Here is an 18,084-nt window from a genome sequence, read left to right as displayed (position 1 = left end):
AAGCAGTGAGGTGTCCTGCAGGCTGTGTGCACAGGTGACATGATGAAAGCAATGCTAAAGGAAGATTTAGCTGGCAGAGGCACACGGTGGATTATACAGGAGTACAGCCAGAGAGACACTTTAAGGGTTACTGCCATCTTCAGGCCATGAGGTGACACATGGCAGACACTGCAAGGGGAAAGCTCACTGGACTTCATGAGTTAGTGATTGGATGTAGGCAAAAAGAAGTAGGGGTCAAAAATAATGCTAAGGTTGAAATTTGTGTCTGAACCAACAAAGGCCACATTAAAAGAAGGGCAGTCAGGAGAGACGGCTAGAATGGGGCTGCTGGATTGCAAGGGCAATGAGCTGCTATTTACAATGCTGGGTTCTGGTCAGTAATAGCACACCAAGGAATAACAGTACAGAACCAGGGAAAAAGACTAGCACTTGGGAAAAAGGAGAACAATTAAGAAACAAATTTGGGAGTTGTTAGTAGAGGTTCTGAGTAGTCAAGCTCTCACGGGAGAGGAGAGGGCCAAGGACTAGACACTGAAGTTGCAAAGAAAAAGGAGACAGAGACAGAGCTATGAGGAGGAGGCAAGCAACCAAAGGGTGAAATGTCACCAAGGCCAAGAGAGCCAACCAGGTCAAATGCTACAGGGGGTCAAGGACAGTAAGAACTAAGGGGAAAATGACTAATTTTACCATCACAGAACTACTGGGGATAGCCAGGAGAGAGACAGGATACAGACATGGTCAAAGGACCATTCCTCTAAGCAGGGAAATCCAGACTTGCTTGTAGTCAGGGGAGGAGCCTCAGAAAATAGAGGACGACAGGATACAAGATAATAGAAAAGAGAGAAGGGCATGGGCTCAAGGCCCACACTCTAAAAAAAGGAGATATACATGCAAGAGAAAACAAATAACCTCTTCAGGGTTAGCTCTTATAACTCATACCTAAAATGAAAAATCAATACCAGACAGATCAAGCCCTAAAAAGGCATAAGCCTTCAGCTTTCCACAAATTTGACAGTTGAGATGTATAGGCTGTGCATCCAAAACCCCTGGTGTTGCAAAAGAAGAGATGCTTGCTAAACACTCACAGGCCTCAGGGTTATGGACTGAGAAAACAGCTGATTTACCCTGAAGTTAACAAAGCTTAAGTCCCAGGAACTCTCACTTGCACAAGCCACTTCCACCCTGAGAGGGGCTCCAGGGAAGTGTTTACATGACTATGTTTTTGCAAACTACATTTTCAAACTAAATTTCAAAACTAAGATATTTTAACCACAAGCAGTCTAGACTGCTGTCCCTTTCCACTCTAACTTCCCTGCACCAAGTGTTTTGAGATCTAGACTATGAAGTAGCTGAGTGTTATGGAATATATTTACATTGTCTGCAGTCATTTCTGTACCAGGTTGAACTACTGCTCACCATCTCAGCATAGGAAGATTTTAGGGATACTCCTACTGTCCATACCATCAACTTTCCCAGTTTTAGGCCAGAAGTTGAACCATGATATAAATGCATTAGACAGTAACCAGCCCCAGAAGTACATGTGCAGTGGCAGACAAAATTTGTAATGTATGGATCCCGAAGCTAATCTGTGGAGATACTTCTCAGTCTTCAGACATGTATTGTAACAGGATGCTACATGGACGCCTGGTCAAAATGGGAGATCTGCCTTGCCAGAAATATATACTCATATAAACCCTTAATCATATGGCTCAAATACAAAAGACACATGGTAGAGATTTTCTCAAACTTGGCAACAATCCTAAAAACTTACATGACAGAACCAATAATTAGTTATGAAGACAAAGCTTTTAAATTATCAATAACAAAAAACTTAATTCCATCACATGCTTTTTGCCAACGTCACCCTCTCTGTGCCCACTCTCCCCAGTCTGCTTTATGTGCTCCTTTTCCAATCTGTTAAATGTGGGCGTTAGTTCTGTTCCACTTACCCAGTCATCCTTTTCTCCTGATTCTATACTTCCAAGTAATCTCATCTAATCCTGAGACTCCACCTACATGCTTTTTAATGTCCAAACCCAAATCACCATCCCTAATCTATTTCAATGACCAAAGGGATCACAAATGAACAAATCCCAAATTGAACCTTTCTCTCAGCCACTCAACCAAACTTTCCACTGCCACATATGGTGTCACCCCCCGCTGTGGTCTATATTTCAGTGAATGAAAGCACTGTCCTAGGGGGAAAAAATCTAGGCACGACCATTAATGCTTCCTTCTGCTTCTCAACTTGCTTCCCAGTCCACACAGGATCACCAAATTGTACAAGTTAGGAAGCATTCACATTATGTGCCAGGGATGCCGTTCACGCAGACCACAATGTAAAGGGTGCTCCTTGGAGTTAAGCCCTGAATGTGGGGGCCCTGAATCTGCTGCCAAATCTTGCCCATTCTACTTTCCAAATACTTCCCCATTCTGGTCACTTCTCTCCATCCTCACAGCTAGTACTCTTGTTCAGGACACCATACTCTCTTGCCTTAGGTACCCCAAAAGTCCTCTGACAAGTTCCCCTGTCTCTAATGTCCCCAGGCAATTGCTCTTCCCATAGTAGCCAAAGTAAATTTTATAAAATACAAATTTGAGAATCACCTTTCCATATAAACTATCACTAGTTCCGCAGTACCCTCAGGATGAAGTTTAAATGTCCTCTAGAATCTCAATCCTTCTTTCTTCACCAGCCTCATTTCTAACCACTATCCAGTTCCCACTCTATGCTGGAAATAAAACAAGTTTTCTCAAACTTGTCTTGCCTTTTGCATCTGTTGTTCCTGGTATTTCCCATGATCCCTTGGTATTACCTGTTTAGCATTTATTACACTGTACCTCTTTATTTGTATCCCCCCCATCCCATCCCATCTCCCACTTCATTGTAAGCTTTGTGAGGAAAGAATCCATGTTTACTGTATTCATTTTTGTATTTCCAGTGTCTAGCAGTGCCTGGCATTATATGTAGATTCAACAAATATTTGTTAAATTAATTAAATGAATGAATCAAACAGAAGTTTCATTAACATTAAATTTTTAATGTTTCTTTAAACATAACTCTGATAAACGTCAAACATTAAGAAAGAATTGTAAAAAGGTAAAATGAGCCTTGGTACTATGTTCAGAAACGCCTCCTGTTAACAGAGATAATGGATTTATATGTTGGAAGTAAAACTTTTTTCAAATGCATTAGCACAAATTGTTAAAATGGTGAGGACTTGGGTATACCTCATCAATTTATTAAATTGAGTATAACTAAAACAAGAGTGGGAGGCAGCCACTAAATGATGGGCATGGTGCTTCCACCAACAATACAATAATAATTATGATGTAAATGTTGCTATCAAGTCAAAAGATACAATTAACAGTAAATAACTACATTTCCAGAAAGAAACCACTTGGGAAAGTACTGCTTTTGTACCTTTAAGGCAATAATATTACTATTATTAATAAAAATGACTGAGCACTATGTGACAGGCACTAATGTGCTAATACTTACAAGTATTAGCCTTTCTAAAAATCTTGAGGTAGGCATTTATTAATATTCTATTTCATATGAGAGGAAACTGAAGCTGAGAGAGGCTAAGCAATATGTCCAAATTCACAAGCTAGTTGAGTGCAATAGGCTGTATACTCAGGTTATTTGACCCAAAAATGACTCTATTAACCACTATGCTATTTTGCAATAAGGCAATAATATGATAGCCCCTAAAAACTGTTCTTTATTCTGATCACTTTTAGGAAATGATGGTAATTGTAATAATAATAGTAACAGTGGTAGCTTACTATATACCCAGCCCTGCTCCAAACACAAAATGTGTGCATTTGTTCAGTCCTCACTTATACCCATTCTACAGATTTCAAAAACAAATAGAAAAGTAACTTGTTGAAGGCCCTAAAGCCAGATGGAGCCAGAATTCAAACTCAAGAAGTCTGAATTCAGAGCCTCTGGTCTTAAATCACTACATGAAAATGTCTCTGGGGAGAAATCAGGCTAACATTAGAAATTTTTTAAAATTCAAATTCTACAGTAAATCTTGTGATCTGTATTTCTTCAGTTAACAGTCTCTACACAGGTAACACAACATAAAAACTGCAGCTGGGAGGCCGGGCGCGGTGGCTTATGCCTGTAATCTCAGAACTTTGGGAGGCCAAGGCGGGCGGATCACGAGGTCAGGAGATCAAGATCATCCTGGCTAACACGGTGAAACCCCGTCTCTACTAAAAATACAAAAAAATTAGCTGGGCGTAGCGGCGGGCACGGAGGCTAAGGCAGGAGAATGGTGTGAACCCGGGAGGCGGAGCTTGCAGTGAGCCGAGATCAGGTCACTGCCCTCCAGCCTGGGTGACTGAGCAAGACCCTATCTCCAAAAAAAAAAAAAAAAACTGCAGCCGGGAGTGGCTCAAATAGCTCTACATTAAGAGAAGACAGCACGTTCTGAACTGTTTTGGCCAATTTTTAGCTCTATAATCATGCAGAGAACACTAACCCTCTGAGCCTCCTTTTCTTACATTAAGAATGACAATAACATTACCTGCCCTGACTACCTTGTAAGTTTCTTCAAAGGATCATACCTTAGTCCATTCAGGTTGCTATAATAAAATGTCAAACTGGGTAGCTTATATTAATATAAACAGAAATTTATTTCTTACAGTTCTGGAGGCTGGGGAATCCAAGATGAAGATGCCAGCAGATTCTGGTCTCTGGTGTCTGGTGAAAGCCCACCTTCTTATTTGTAGATGGTGCCTTCTTATGTGTCCTTACATGGTGGAATTGGTGAACAAGCTCTCGGGGGCCTCTTTTACAAGGGCCTGCCCTCCTGACCTAATCACTTCCCAAAGGCCCCACCTCTGAAGACCATTGCCTTCAGGGTTAGGATTTCAACGTATGAATTTGTGGGGGATATAAACATTCAGATCATAGCAGATAAAAAGCTAAAATCCATTGCCTGTTTATATATCATAATACATTTGACAACGAACAAAAAATAAACGCTATCTTAAGTGTATTGTAAAGCATTCAAATTATCCAAATTACAAACATATCTCAATAATTTATACCACAGCCTGGAGAAATTATCTTTGTAAATAAATTATGATTACTTCTCAAACAATTCATAAGAATAGTAATATGTATAGTGGCAATAAAAATTAACAATATTGTATAAAATTGTAAACTAAACTGTCTTATTGATGCTGATAACAATTATAGGATGGTGTCCTAATATTTTTTAACAACTTGGTAGTCTCTAAAATTACACTGGTTTTACCAGTGTTTACACCATGCCAAAAATTTGCTAGGCTGCTACTTTAAACATTTACTTAATATGATTCTTGTGTCAAATTCAATTAAATTTTATAAGTATCAGTTGAGCACCTAACTATGTGCAAAGGTTTGTACTAGGTACCATGCAGAGTACAGCGATGAATAGAGTTCTAGCCCTACTTTCAAAAGCTTACAAACGCTACACTCACATCCAACACATACATATGGGCTATATACTGATTACTACTTTAAACATTACTAATTTTTACATTTTTACACCTTCATTAGATTATCTGTCCTTAGCTGGTATGTAACATGGATATCATAAGGGAAAAAACCCTCTGGCATTAAAATGTAAGAATACTGTGATACTTCAATTAACCTAGTTTGAAAATCTAGTTAAAAGTCTTCTTTCTTTCAACATAAATACTAAAAATGCATACCCTGCAACTAAATAACTTTATGTTACTGAATTGGCACAATAACATTAAAAAGTTTTATAAAGAAAGGATCTCACTATTTAACTTCCTCTATACAAAGATAATTATTCATATGCTAATGAAACAGCTTTGGCATGTATTTACAAAAACTCATGAAAATATAAAAATAATGTTACATTTATGGGTCACTGAAGAATGTGTCTAAATTTAACATTTAAAATGACTCATATAATAAAATGCTGATCCTTACAAACATACCTCATTGTTTATATTTTTATTTTCAAAAAAACACAGAGTTCACTTGAATACAATTCTCACCAGTTAAATCACAGTTCACTTTATAGTTAATTAGGTTCAAAGATAGTCCTTTCCTGCTATATAATTTCATTTTCTTAAAAAGCAAAACACTGTCAGTAGAAAAAATTTACATATGAAAGTCGGAAACAATTATTTCAGCAAAAATGGAAATCAACCACCATATCTTTTCTTGAGTTCTTCGACAGAATTATCCTTCAATCCTGACTTGTCTATGTGATTAAATAATGCATGTGCAACTGAAAAAGAAAAAAAAAAATCTCCATTTTAATCTCATTTTTTAAAAACCAAGCAAAATGTAAATTAAAAGGAGCAATCTGATTTGTCAAAAACATTTTACATTTTAAAGCAATAAATAGGTTTATAAATTCTAATTCAGATGTTTAAAAAGCCAATCTGAGAATACAAAATTATATAGCAATCCAACAATGGTTCTCTCCAGAATATTTTGCTTTAGTAGCATAAAATTTCCCCTGCATTCTCAATATTAATCTTGCAGATTAAACTTAATTCATTCTGTACTACCTTTAAAATGTTCACCTTGTGTAACAAGTGAACTTTTATTTACTTAATATTTTTATTTCAATTAAACTGTTTTTCAAACCTAAATCATTTTATTTTAAAAGAAAACTTTACATCACTACTGCAAATGAAAAATAGCAATGACATCAATGAAATCACACTTGATAGGACATTTAAATATTTTTATATTACAAATTACAACTACTAAATGTTAAGAATAAGATTATGAATTGCAAAAAAATTGTATTTACTACCACTAATCGGTCGACACTCAACATTAGGAAAACACTGTTATAGTTCATGCTTCTCAACGTTAAAACTGGAGAACTAGCTAACAGTTATTAATGATAATGGCAATAATAAAAGATAACAACAGCTAAGTATTTACTGAATACTCAGTTGCATGCCAGAACCATTCTAAGTGCTTTCCATGTTTAACTTAGCAGACAGTGGAAACCTCATCAAGACAGTACTATTTGTCAGCCAGTCTGAAGAGCCCACTTGCATTCTTGGACACCTTGAACTTATCACATTAGAGTTACAATAAATTCATTCATTCAACACACTAACACTGATGGGTTATTATGTACTAGCACTGAGGCCCAGAGAATGAGGTAGACAAAGTTCCTGCTGTCATGGAGCTTTCATTCTATTAGAGAGGGAGATATAATAAACATACACATAAACCACTGTCAGTTAGTAATGTATTATGAAGAGAAATAAAGCAGGGTAAGAAGAGAGGTTGATTGGGGGTTGGTAAAGAAAGATGTCTTTGAAGCGGTGATAGATGAAAACCAAATGAAGAAGCACACAAGTGAAGATATGTAGGAAGATATCCTAGGTTGAGAGAAGAGCCAAACACAAAGTCCTCGAGGCCAAAATAAGTTTGGCAGTTTGGTAATTTTTTTTTTTTCTTTTGAGACGGAGTTTCACTCTTGTTGCCCAGGCTAGAGTGCAATGGTGCGATCTCAGCTCACTGCAACCTATGCCTCCCAGGTTCAAGCAATTCTCCTGCCTCAGCCTCCCAAGTAGCTGGGATTACAGGTGTCCACCACCACACCCAGCTAATTTTCTCTTTTTTTTTTTTTTTGTATTTTTAGTAGAGATGGGGTTGCACCATGTTGGTCAGGCTGGTCTTGAGCTCCTGACTTCAGGTGATCTGCCTGCCTCGGCCTCCCAAAGTGCTGGGATTACAGGTGTGAACCACCGTGCCCAGTCGGCAGTTTGGTATATTAAAAGCTATATAAAACCACTGTAACAGGGCAGAGTGGTTGAAAAAAGAGTGGTAAAAGATGAGGTCAAAACAGTAATAAGAAACAGTAACATTTTTCAGGGATTTCAAGGAACATTTCTGGTTAACTAAAGCTAAAACCAAAACTTTTGGTTTAAACCCTCATTATTTTATATATATATACACACACACACACACACATATATATATACACACACACATATATATAATTTTTATTTAACTATTTATTTGAGGCAGAGTCTCACTCTGTTGCCTAGGCTGGAATGCAGTGGCACAATCATGGCTCACTGCAGCCTCAACCTTCTGCGCTGAAACGATTCTCACACCTCAGCCCCCCAAGTAGCTGGGACTACAGATGCATGCCACCGCAACCAACTAATTTCTGTATTTTTTGTAAAGACAGGGTTTTGCCATGTTGGCCAGGCTGGTCTCAAGCGATCCTCCCACCTTAACCTCCCAAAGTGCTGGGATTACAGGCATGAGCCACCATGCCTGGCCTAAAAAAATATATATCTAAATTACATGTCCACTTCCCTAAGTATAATTTCAAAAGTATCTTTCTTATAGATTTAAAAATCATTCAACATCACTGCTAAAAAGATAAAGAAGAAATAAAAGAAGCCCACGTATGTTTAGCACAAGAGGTATTTGAAAATGGTACACTGAGTTTTGCTAATTTTTAAAAATAAAAAAACAGACACACTTGTATGTGAATGATTTTTCTCTTTTCTCCTGAAACGAGTATAGTCCAAAACTCTGAGTAACTGAAGTTTCTGCATAGTGCAATTTTACTTTAATTAGGATTTCTCAAAACGGACTCTTTATGCCAAAGATTGTGATGTGGAAATAAAAGAGAAATAAAATTATTCAGGTTCATCACCTGCCACTTATTACTCCCTATTCTACAATCCAGCCATACCACTTTAAATTCTCTGGACTCAATTTGCTCTTTCCTGCCTCAGAACCGCCGCACATATCATTATTTCAGTTTAAAACTCTCTTGCCCAGCCTTTCCTCTGACTCTTGCACTTCTTTGAGAATTCAGCTAAAAGCAAACTCAGGGAAATTACCTCTCTCAGAATAGATCAGGCCTTTACTATACCTCACCTGGTTACATGGTCCTGTGGCTTTGATCCTTTACATACTCAGTAACAGTAGGAACTCAACCATTATACCATTTATTGAGTTTTCAAGTAGAAGAACTCAGACTATGGAGTTGGACTGCCTGGGTTCGAATCCTGGGTCTGGCTTCCTAGCTATGCGACCTTAGCAAGTTTCTTAGCCTCTCTAAACCTCAGTTTCCTCCTCCGTAAAAGGAGAGTGAAAATAGTACCTACACTTCATAATATTGTCAGGACTAACAATACAATTTTAACTGTTGTTATCCAATTTAATTAACTTAAATATAATTTAATATAATTTAAATATAATTAAATGTAACCTTATACACAGTAAATAGTCAATAAATATCAGCTATTATTTGTTGAATGAATAAAGGAAAGTACAAAAATAAACAAACATGGGAAAACTTTCATAGAACTTACTCTTCTTCTCTGTTTCTGACATAAACATCACTGCCATATCAAACCTTTTTAGTTCAGAAAGTCTTTGTAAGATTTCAAAGATGAGTGATGGTTTTTCTTTCCTGAAATAATCCAAATATAAAAACAAATGATCAGTTAAAAGTAGCTCATTTGTTAATTCTGTTTACTAACACAAGGCATCTAATTATACATAAATGACATCATTTTTCCCCTGGATACTACCTATGTTTTAAATGTCCAAATGAAGAGATTTATCAAGTCAACTGAAGAAATTACAATATTCTTAAATAAGAGCTCAGCACGGAAACTATCATTCTGTTAAAACACTGGTCACTTCTACACCCTACTTTTCTCTACAAAAAAATTAAGAGTCCTTTTTCCTCCCTTTTAAACTTTTCCCTTTTTATTGTCTGTACTTGTCATTTCCTTGCAACTTCTGTAACAATGAAACTTACAAAAAAGCTAACTTTGCTATATGCTGCTAATTTGCTATATACATTCAAAAAGAATGAACTCCCCAAATCATTGGAAATAGCATAGCATTATGAGAGTACAGTAAATCCTCACTTAACATCATCAATAGGTTCGTGAAAACTGCGACTTTATGTGAAATGGCATACTGTATAAACAAACCAACTTTACCATAGGCCAACTGATATAAACAAGACTTATGTTCCTATGTCTTAATCATTTTAATTAAAGTTGCAGTTTCCAAAAACCTATCAATGACATTAAGTGAGGACTTACTGTATAACCAAAAAAAACTTGACTTACTCAATGTAAAAGTCATGCAGAATTTTAATGATCTGGTTGAATACATCTGGATCCAGATTTTTCTGAAACAACTTAGGATACAAAGATGGTTCAATTTGCTTGAAAAATAAAAATAAAAAGTTAGACAATTAATTGATGGCAACACTTACAGATCACAAATTACACAACAATTGCTTGGGTAAAAATAGTAAAGAATAACTACTTTGGGAGGCCAAGGCGGGAGGATCACCTGACGTTGGGAGTTCAAGACCAGCCTGACCAACATGACGAAACCCCATCTCTACTAAAAATACAAAACATTAGCCGGGCGTGGTGGCGCATCCCTGTAATCCCAGCTACTTGGGAGGCTGAGGCAGGAGAATTGCTTGAACCTGGGAGGCGGAGGTTGTGGAAAGCTGAGATTGCGCCATTGCACTCCAGCCTGGGCAACAAGAGCAAAACTCCATCCCAAACGAAAAGAAAAGAGTAACTACTATGCATTAGCACTTATGAATAATAATGGAGTCACATTAAAATGCAATTATGATAGAAGAATGAAAGTTACAGGAACTGCATGATAATCACTCTGTTCCAGTCACAGAAAAGTCTTATGAGTGGAAGAGATACACACCATCCTAAGAGAGACAGAAAACTTTAGAGGCTCTCAAAGAACACTAGAGATTTTAAAAAGTACAATTACATGAGAAAATGTATTTGGAAGTAATTTTATATTGCATAATTATAAGGGAACGTTACTCTCATGACACTTGAAAAAGACCATGCTAATCCATTATTTGCTAAATTTCATAGGATTTGATTCTTTTTCTTAGAGCAAATATTATAAGAATGATTGCCTACATATTGCAAGTACTGCTTGGCTCACAGAAGACACTCAATGCATTTTAGGATTTTTATGAAGAATTAAGCTTAAGCTAATATATATGAAATTAGATTAAGTTATTTGAGACAACAGAATTTGACACAGAATCTATTGCCAAAGGAGAACACCCAGGTTCCCTGGTTGTAAATATTTTTAAATGGTCTGACCAGGGTGATGTATTCTACAATAATTTCTACAATAATATCTTACAAAAAGCAAATATGGCACCATTATTATAAAGTGACAAAAGAAGTTCTCTGACCTTTTACTTACAACAGAAGTACTAGCTTCCTCTCTCTTACCTTTAAATACTGAAACAACATATCTGGAGAACTTTTCAATTGTCTGAAATCAGATTCGAGCTGGAACGAGTTTGCAGGAATTGGAGGAAGAACAGTTGTGGCAAACTGAGCAGGTTTTTGTCCTATCTCTCTAGTCAATTTCTCGCTGTAAGACTGACATACATCCTGTTTCAAATTGGCTTCAGGTCTGAAATATTTCAGAGGCATCAAACAGAAAAGAACCATAAATAATCAGCTCAATCAAGGAGACATCAATAAAAATTTTTGAATTTTTGATATTATATAATCTATTTGTATTATACAAGCATTCAAAATTATTTCAGCTAATAATATATAAACATTTTTTGGCAAAATAGATTAAGCTCTTGCAAATTTTCACATGCTGGCTATGTAATGACTATTCTACTCTGCTGGGCAGCTAGCCCATCCACCTTTTGAGTACACCATTTCTGTATATTTCAGTTACCGTGTCACATACACTAATGATTTAGCCTTTCAAAGATCTAAATGATCATTTTTAAGATACTCCAAAAAGGAAGAAACGCATCTTCCAAAAAAAAAAAACTGCCTATTTAGTATTGTACCATGATCTATACTATCACTTTAATAAAAGTACTATTGAAGTTCAAAGTTCACAAGAAAAAAACAACTTTTAGCAGGTTTGTTGAGCAGCAATGTAAAACTATGAGTAAGGTTTCCAATACCTCAAAATGAACCTAATTAGTCTGTATCTTCTATATTCTCATTATTAAGAAAAAACACGTAAACTATTTTTTAAATGCCAAATAAAAGTTAAAGTCCACAACAGTCTTAAATACTAATGGATGAAATAATGGCAATACATAAGTTTTACATTTTTGTGAAGCTTCCTTTAAAAAAATTAAAATTTTGCTGAACTAAATAAACTGAAATTCTAGAAATGAAAAATTTTAAACAAAATCAATTTTCAAGATACCTTCTTACCATCTCTAAATTTCATACTGTGGTTAAAAAAAAAAAAAAAAGATAGTAATCATTCCTTAAGCAAAATCACCCTTACAATAAGTACAAATAAAAAAGAAAAAGCCAGAACCTTAAGTTAGGCAGTTCAAAAAATCAGCATGATGAGTACAAATCAGAAGTCTCAGTAATACCAATTCTCCAGTGGAATTATCCCATTCTAGTTGATCATCAAATAACAGTATTTCTACTCACTGCAGGGATGAAGTATCACTGATTTCTTCTATTTTCAATACTTTTGCTCTTGGAGTATCACTTGTGGGAAAACGGTCATCTTGGCTTGAATTCTTCTTACTTGTGGTGCCGGTGGCTGCTATTACATTTGCTAGATTAATAGGATTATTCTCTGGAGCAGCAGCAGTAGTGCTATCTGGCACATCAATAGTCTGTATCAAATTACCAGTTTCTTCAATAATAACCTTCTTGAGTGGTTTCTAAAACAATTAAAATCAATTCCTTAAATCAAAATATGAAAGGTTTCCTATTTTAGGGTCACAAGTTAAAAGGCTACAATGTTCTTACAGCTAATATCCCAGTGATTAGTAAATTCAGTTTGGTGGCTAGACAGACGTAGGAGTCTGATAATACAAAAATAAAAAGCTCGGGAGGCTGAGGCAGGAGAATGGCGTAAACCTGGGAGGCGGAGCTTGCAGTGAGCTGAGATCCGGCCACTGTACTCCAGCCCGGGCGACAGAGCCAGACTCCGTCTCAAAAAAAAATAAAAATAAAAAATAAAAATAAAATAAATAAATAAAAAATAAAAATAAAAAGCTATACAAAGCAGTTATCCCAGGTAGGTCTAAACGAGGGAGAGAGACATGTATATGTAAATATATAAGGCCATAGGTATGTTTAAGAGATGAAAGCACAAAATGCTAAGAGAACACAGGAGGGAAGATAAACACTGGCATAAGGGAAGCCTTCACAGAAAAAGTACACAGGAATGGCAAAGTTGAAGGGTGCAGCACAGTCAGTGGAAAGGTGAGAGGTCCAGTAGGGCTGGTGCAAGGCAAGGCACGGTGGAGACAAAGCCTGAAAGGCTGCTTGAAGACAGCTTATGAAGGGACTTGGATGCCATGGAAGGAGTTTGGACTCTATTCTAGGGGCAATACAGCAAAGAAATAACCAAACCAACAGTAGTATTGTGGACTAACTGAAGGCAAGCGGAATAAGGGCAGACAATAACCAGCATTATGTATGGGATAGACTATCATTAAAACCTAAACAAATGTGTTTACTAGATTAATAGGATTATATATATAGTAGCTGGATAAAACTAGCCCAGGATTAAAAATCTGTCAAGTAATATTCACAAAATTGGTAAAAGTAAACCCTTTTTTCCAATTTAATAAAGTAAATGGCTTTCACTGTTTATCTCGATCACCACACGTGTCATTTTCAACTTATGTTGATATTTAATAATATATTTATATCTAATAAAATATAACAATATTTTCACTATATCATCATACCAGACACACAGAAATACACTGAGGAGCTATTGTTCCACCAAGGGTATTGAAAACTGAAACAAGTTAAGAAAAGCTTCTTCTAAAATTTGCAAATATTGATTAACAGTTGGCACTATATACTTTTATATACATTTGAAATTTGTTTTGTTCTATCTTTAGAAAAGAGAAAGAAACTTTCCTCAATATACTCTAAGTATACATTCCAACAACACAGTTGAATTATAAATTGCAAAGTTATAAATATAAGAACTTCTGCTTCTGCAATAGATATCAAACTCAACGTTAAAACCAGAAATTCCATTAACACAGCTGAGATATGACCCAATGGTAATAAAAGAGTGTTACTAAATGAAGGTACAAAAATGAAAAAGCTGTAAGAAAATCTGTAACAGAATCCTTCAAGCAGTTCTATTTTAAAGAATAATATTAAGTTATGGCCTATGCTTTGCTAAGAACTATATCAGCAACAGTTTTCATCAAGATACTGATCAAGAATGGATATGTCTATTAAACCTTTTCCTTGACAACAGATATGTAAATAATGATTTGAATTTATGAATTTCCTAATCACTGGTCTCTGCTAAGTGTAGACCTGGGGTACTGAGAGCTGCTGAGGGTCACTGATGACAGCTGGAAGGACTGTGGGGAAGAACAGTATGCTAGTAACAGGAGTAAACCATGAAAGAAACCACTATAGAAAGAAAGAATTTAAGAAAATATGAAAGGTTCAATTCATTCCTTTTTTAAATCGTGACTCAGAAGCGTTAACATTTTATTTAGTTGTATATTGTGATCATTTAAAAAAAAAAAAGAGAGAGAGAAAAGAACAAAGGAATAAAGAGAAAAAGGGACCGAATAGGTGAAGTTTTGACATCAGGAAACAGAAAAATGAAAAAAAAAAAAAAAAAAAAGGAAATAAAGCAAAATAAGATATTTTAGCAGAGACTAAAGGATCAGGAAAACTTTCACTTGATACCATTCTCAGGGGAAACCCCAGGCCCAAGTTCACCTACGTCTCTGCTCTCCTACACTCTGCCTAGAGGTTTGCTAAAAATACTTCCAAGCTGCCAGCCCTTCAAGCACAGTCTACCCTGGCCTAGCCTTCATTTCAATAATACTGAGACTCACTCTCTCTCTACTTTCTGTAGTCTTCCTTTCTTTCCTGACCACTTTCCCCAGTGACCAGGTGGTGTCACAAATATGTGACTAAAAAGGAAATTAAAATTCGTTTCACCTGAAATTGCCTCAACATTTACGCACATTATTTCCTTTGATATAATCTGGGAGTTATTCTCAATTTAAGGAGAAAAAGTAAGGATAACACAGGGATTAACTTGCTCAAGATTGCGAAGTTTTATCAAGTGGGGCTCAAATCCAGTCTCAAAGGCATTATACTAAACTGCTAACCTCTACTTTTTAAAAATAATGCCCACATTTTTTTTATCATGAAGAATCATTATAAAAATAAACAGCAATTTTTTCCCTCCCCACTGGGATACTAACTTTGTTGATTTTGGATCATTTACACAACGGTTTACCCCAAGATTTCTCATTTCCTAGAGGTGTTTTGTTTTGTCATATTGCCATAAGAGATTTAAATTCACATTGTATTTTCACAACTATTAACATAAATTCATTTTTAACAAGAAGGTGAACCCAACAAATTTGTAAAAGCTCCTTATTGTATGTTAGTCGCAGGACATTACACATATCACGTGGCAATGTTTTTATAATTATGGACAGTGACATCTAACAAAGGCCTTCTGTAAACTTGTGAATTAATTTTTGTAAGGAAGTCTTGCAAAGATGTAAAAGTTTAAACTATATTTAATATTTAATCACTTTTACTGAAAAGAACAGTAAATAAATATGTGAAAATGACCATAATGTGTGAAAATAACTAGATTTATCCCTGGCATACACAACACACACAACCAGTATTACCAAAAATACAGCTGTGGGGACGGTGGCTCATGCCTACAATCCTAGCACTTTGGGAGGCCAAGGCAGGCAGATCACTTGAGGTCAGGAGTTCAAGACCAGTCTGGACAACATGGTGAAACCCCGTCTCTACTAAAATTACAAAAATTAGCCAGGCATGGTGGCAGGCGCCTGTAATCCCAGCTGCAAGGGAGGCTGAGGCAGGAGAATTGCTTGAACCCGGGAGTCAGAGGTTGCAGTGAGCTGAGATCTTGCCACTGCACTCCAGCCTGGGGGACAAGAGTAAAACGCCATCTCAAAAAAAAAAAAAAAAAAGAATACAGTCATATTAAATGCATTGGAAAAGTATTAAACTAAGAAATCTATTTGCTACTAACTACTAACTAGTACAAACGTAACAAAACAAACTTTCTCTCCTTTTCTGCCTTTACAAAAAGAGGATAAAAATACCTCCTCTGTCTTCCTTATGAAATTCTTATTTCTAATAAAGAAAACTGTTATGCAAAGGATCGTCTATGCATAACAGTTTAAGAGGGCAGGAAGAGGATCTTGATCAGTCAGGGGTACATAGAGAGGTTTTCTGAGGGTGATATCTTTGAGTTTTCTGACTTGGTGGTTTCATGGGTATTCACTTTGTAATTATTCTCTAAATCATACTTTGTCTTGTGTACTTTACTGTACATTTCATAATTTACTTGATGCAAGGGTGTTTATCCCAACTTCAGAAAAGAATAGTAATAAAAATACAAAGACATTTAAATTCTATAAAATGCAAAACTGCTTGAAATTCCTTTAATATAAGAGAAATAGGTAGAAATATTAAAATTTACAGTGTTAAAATAGTCACTAAAAAAGTTACCCCAAAACGCTAAACACTGCTAAATTTCCCTCATATGTCAGTAATCCTAGGAAGTATTTCTTAAAGATTCTTAAAAAAAAAAAAAAGTCCCCAGGAAGACATTTCCACATTTCCTTTAAGAGTTAGGGGACGTTCCAAGATGGCCAAATAGGAACAGCTCCAGTCTGCAGCTCCCAGCGTGATCAATGAAGAAGACAAGTGATTTCTGCATTTCCAACTGAGGTCACTAACATCAAAGACCAAAGGTAGATTAAACCACAAAGATGGGGAGAAATCAGAGCAGAAAACCTGAAAATTCTAAAAATCAGAGCACCTCTTCTCCAAAGGATCGCAGCTCCTCGCCAGCTGGACAGAGAATGACTTTGACGAGCTGACAGAAGTAGGCTTCAGAAGGTCAGTAATAACAAACTTCTCTGAGCTAAAGAAGGATGTTCAAACTCATCACAAGGAAGCTAAAAACCTTGAAAAAAGATTAGATGAATGACTAACTAGAATAAACAGCATAGAGAAGACCTTAAATGACCTGATGGAGCCGAAAACCATGGCACAAGAACACCATAACGCATACATAAGTTTCAATAGCTGATTCGATAAAGTGGAAGAAAGGGTATCACTGACTGAAGATCAAATTAATGAAATAAAGAAGACAAGGTTAGAGAAAAAAGAGTAAAAGAAACAAACAAAGCCTCCAAGAAATATGGGACTATGTGAAAAGACCAAATCTACGTTTGATTGGTGTACCTAAAAGTGATGGAAAGAATGGAACCAAGTTGGAAAACACACTTCAGGATACTATCCAGGAGAACCTCCCCAATCTAGCAAGGCAGGCCAACATTCAAATTCAGGAAATACAGAGAACGCCACAAAGATACTCCTCGAGAAGAACAACCCCAAGACACATAATTGTCAGATTCACCAAGGCTGAAATGAAGGAAAAAGTGTTAAGGGCACCAGAGAGAAAGGTAGAGTTACTCACAAAGGGAAGCCCATAAGATTAACAGCAGATCTCTCAGCACAAACCCTATAAGCCAGAAGAGAGTGGGGGCCAATGTTCAACATTCTTAAAGAAAAGAATTTTCAACCCAGAATTTCATATCCAGCCAAACTAAGCTTCATAAGTGAAGGAGAAATAAAATCCTTTACAGACAAGCAAATGCTGAGAGATTTTGTCACCACCAGGCTTGCCTTACAAGAGCTCTGAAGGAAGCACTAAATATGGAAAGAAACAACCAGTACCCGCCACTGCAAAAACATGCCAAACTGTAAAGACGATCGATGCTAGGAAGAAACTGTATCAATTAACGGGCAAAATAACCAGCAAACATCATAATGACAGGATCAAATTCACACTTAACAATATTAACCTTAAATGTAAACAGGCTAGATGCCCCAATTAAAAGACATAGACTGGCAAATTGGATAAAGAGTCAAGACCCATCAGTGTGCTGCATTCAGGAGACCCATCTCACATGCAAAGACGCACATAGACTCAAAACAAAGGGATGGAGGAAGATCTACCAAGCAAAGGGAAAGCAA

The 18,084-nt window shown here is 36.3% G+C and overlaps 1 protein-coding gene across 2 annotated transcripts in view; it reads right to left on the bottom strand.

Moving 5' to 3' along the window:
- Positions 1–4,992: 4,992 nt before the first annotated feature.
- The window catches only part of RPAP3 (RNA polymerase II associated protein 3), a 43,701-nt gene continuing 30,609 nt past the window's right edge, over positions 4,993–18,084 (bottom strand). The window contains exons 13-17 of one of the 2 annotated variants that reach the window (XM_009180579.4): positions 12,472–12,710; positions 11,278–11,464; positions 10,117–10,214; positions 9,343–9,443; positions 4,993–6,263 (exon numbers count right to left, since the gene is read on the bottom strand). In XM_009180579.4, coding sequence (XP_009178843.2) covers positions 6,178–6,263; positions 9,343–9,443; positions 10,117–10,214; positions 11,278–11,464; positions 12,472–12,710 — 711 coding nt within the window. In that variant the 3' untranslated portion in view covers positions 4,993–6,177. The remainder of the gene's footprint in view (positions 6,264–9,342; positions 9,444–10,116; positions 10,215–11,277; positions 11,465–12,471; positions 12,711–18,084) is intronic. The other variant, XM_021922248.2, reaches the window with a different exon arrangement.

Source organism: Papio anubis, unplaced genomic scaffold (assembly GCF_008728515.1).
Source record: "Papio anubis isolate 15944 unplaced genomic scaffold, Panubis1.0 scaffold173, whole genome shotgun sequence".
Lineage (NCBI taxonomy): Eukaryota > Metazoa > Chordata > Mammalia > Primates > Cercopithecidae > Papio > Papio anubis.
Note: the sequence above shows the minus strand (reverse complement) of the source record. Positions and strands in the feature narration are given on the sequence as shown.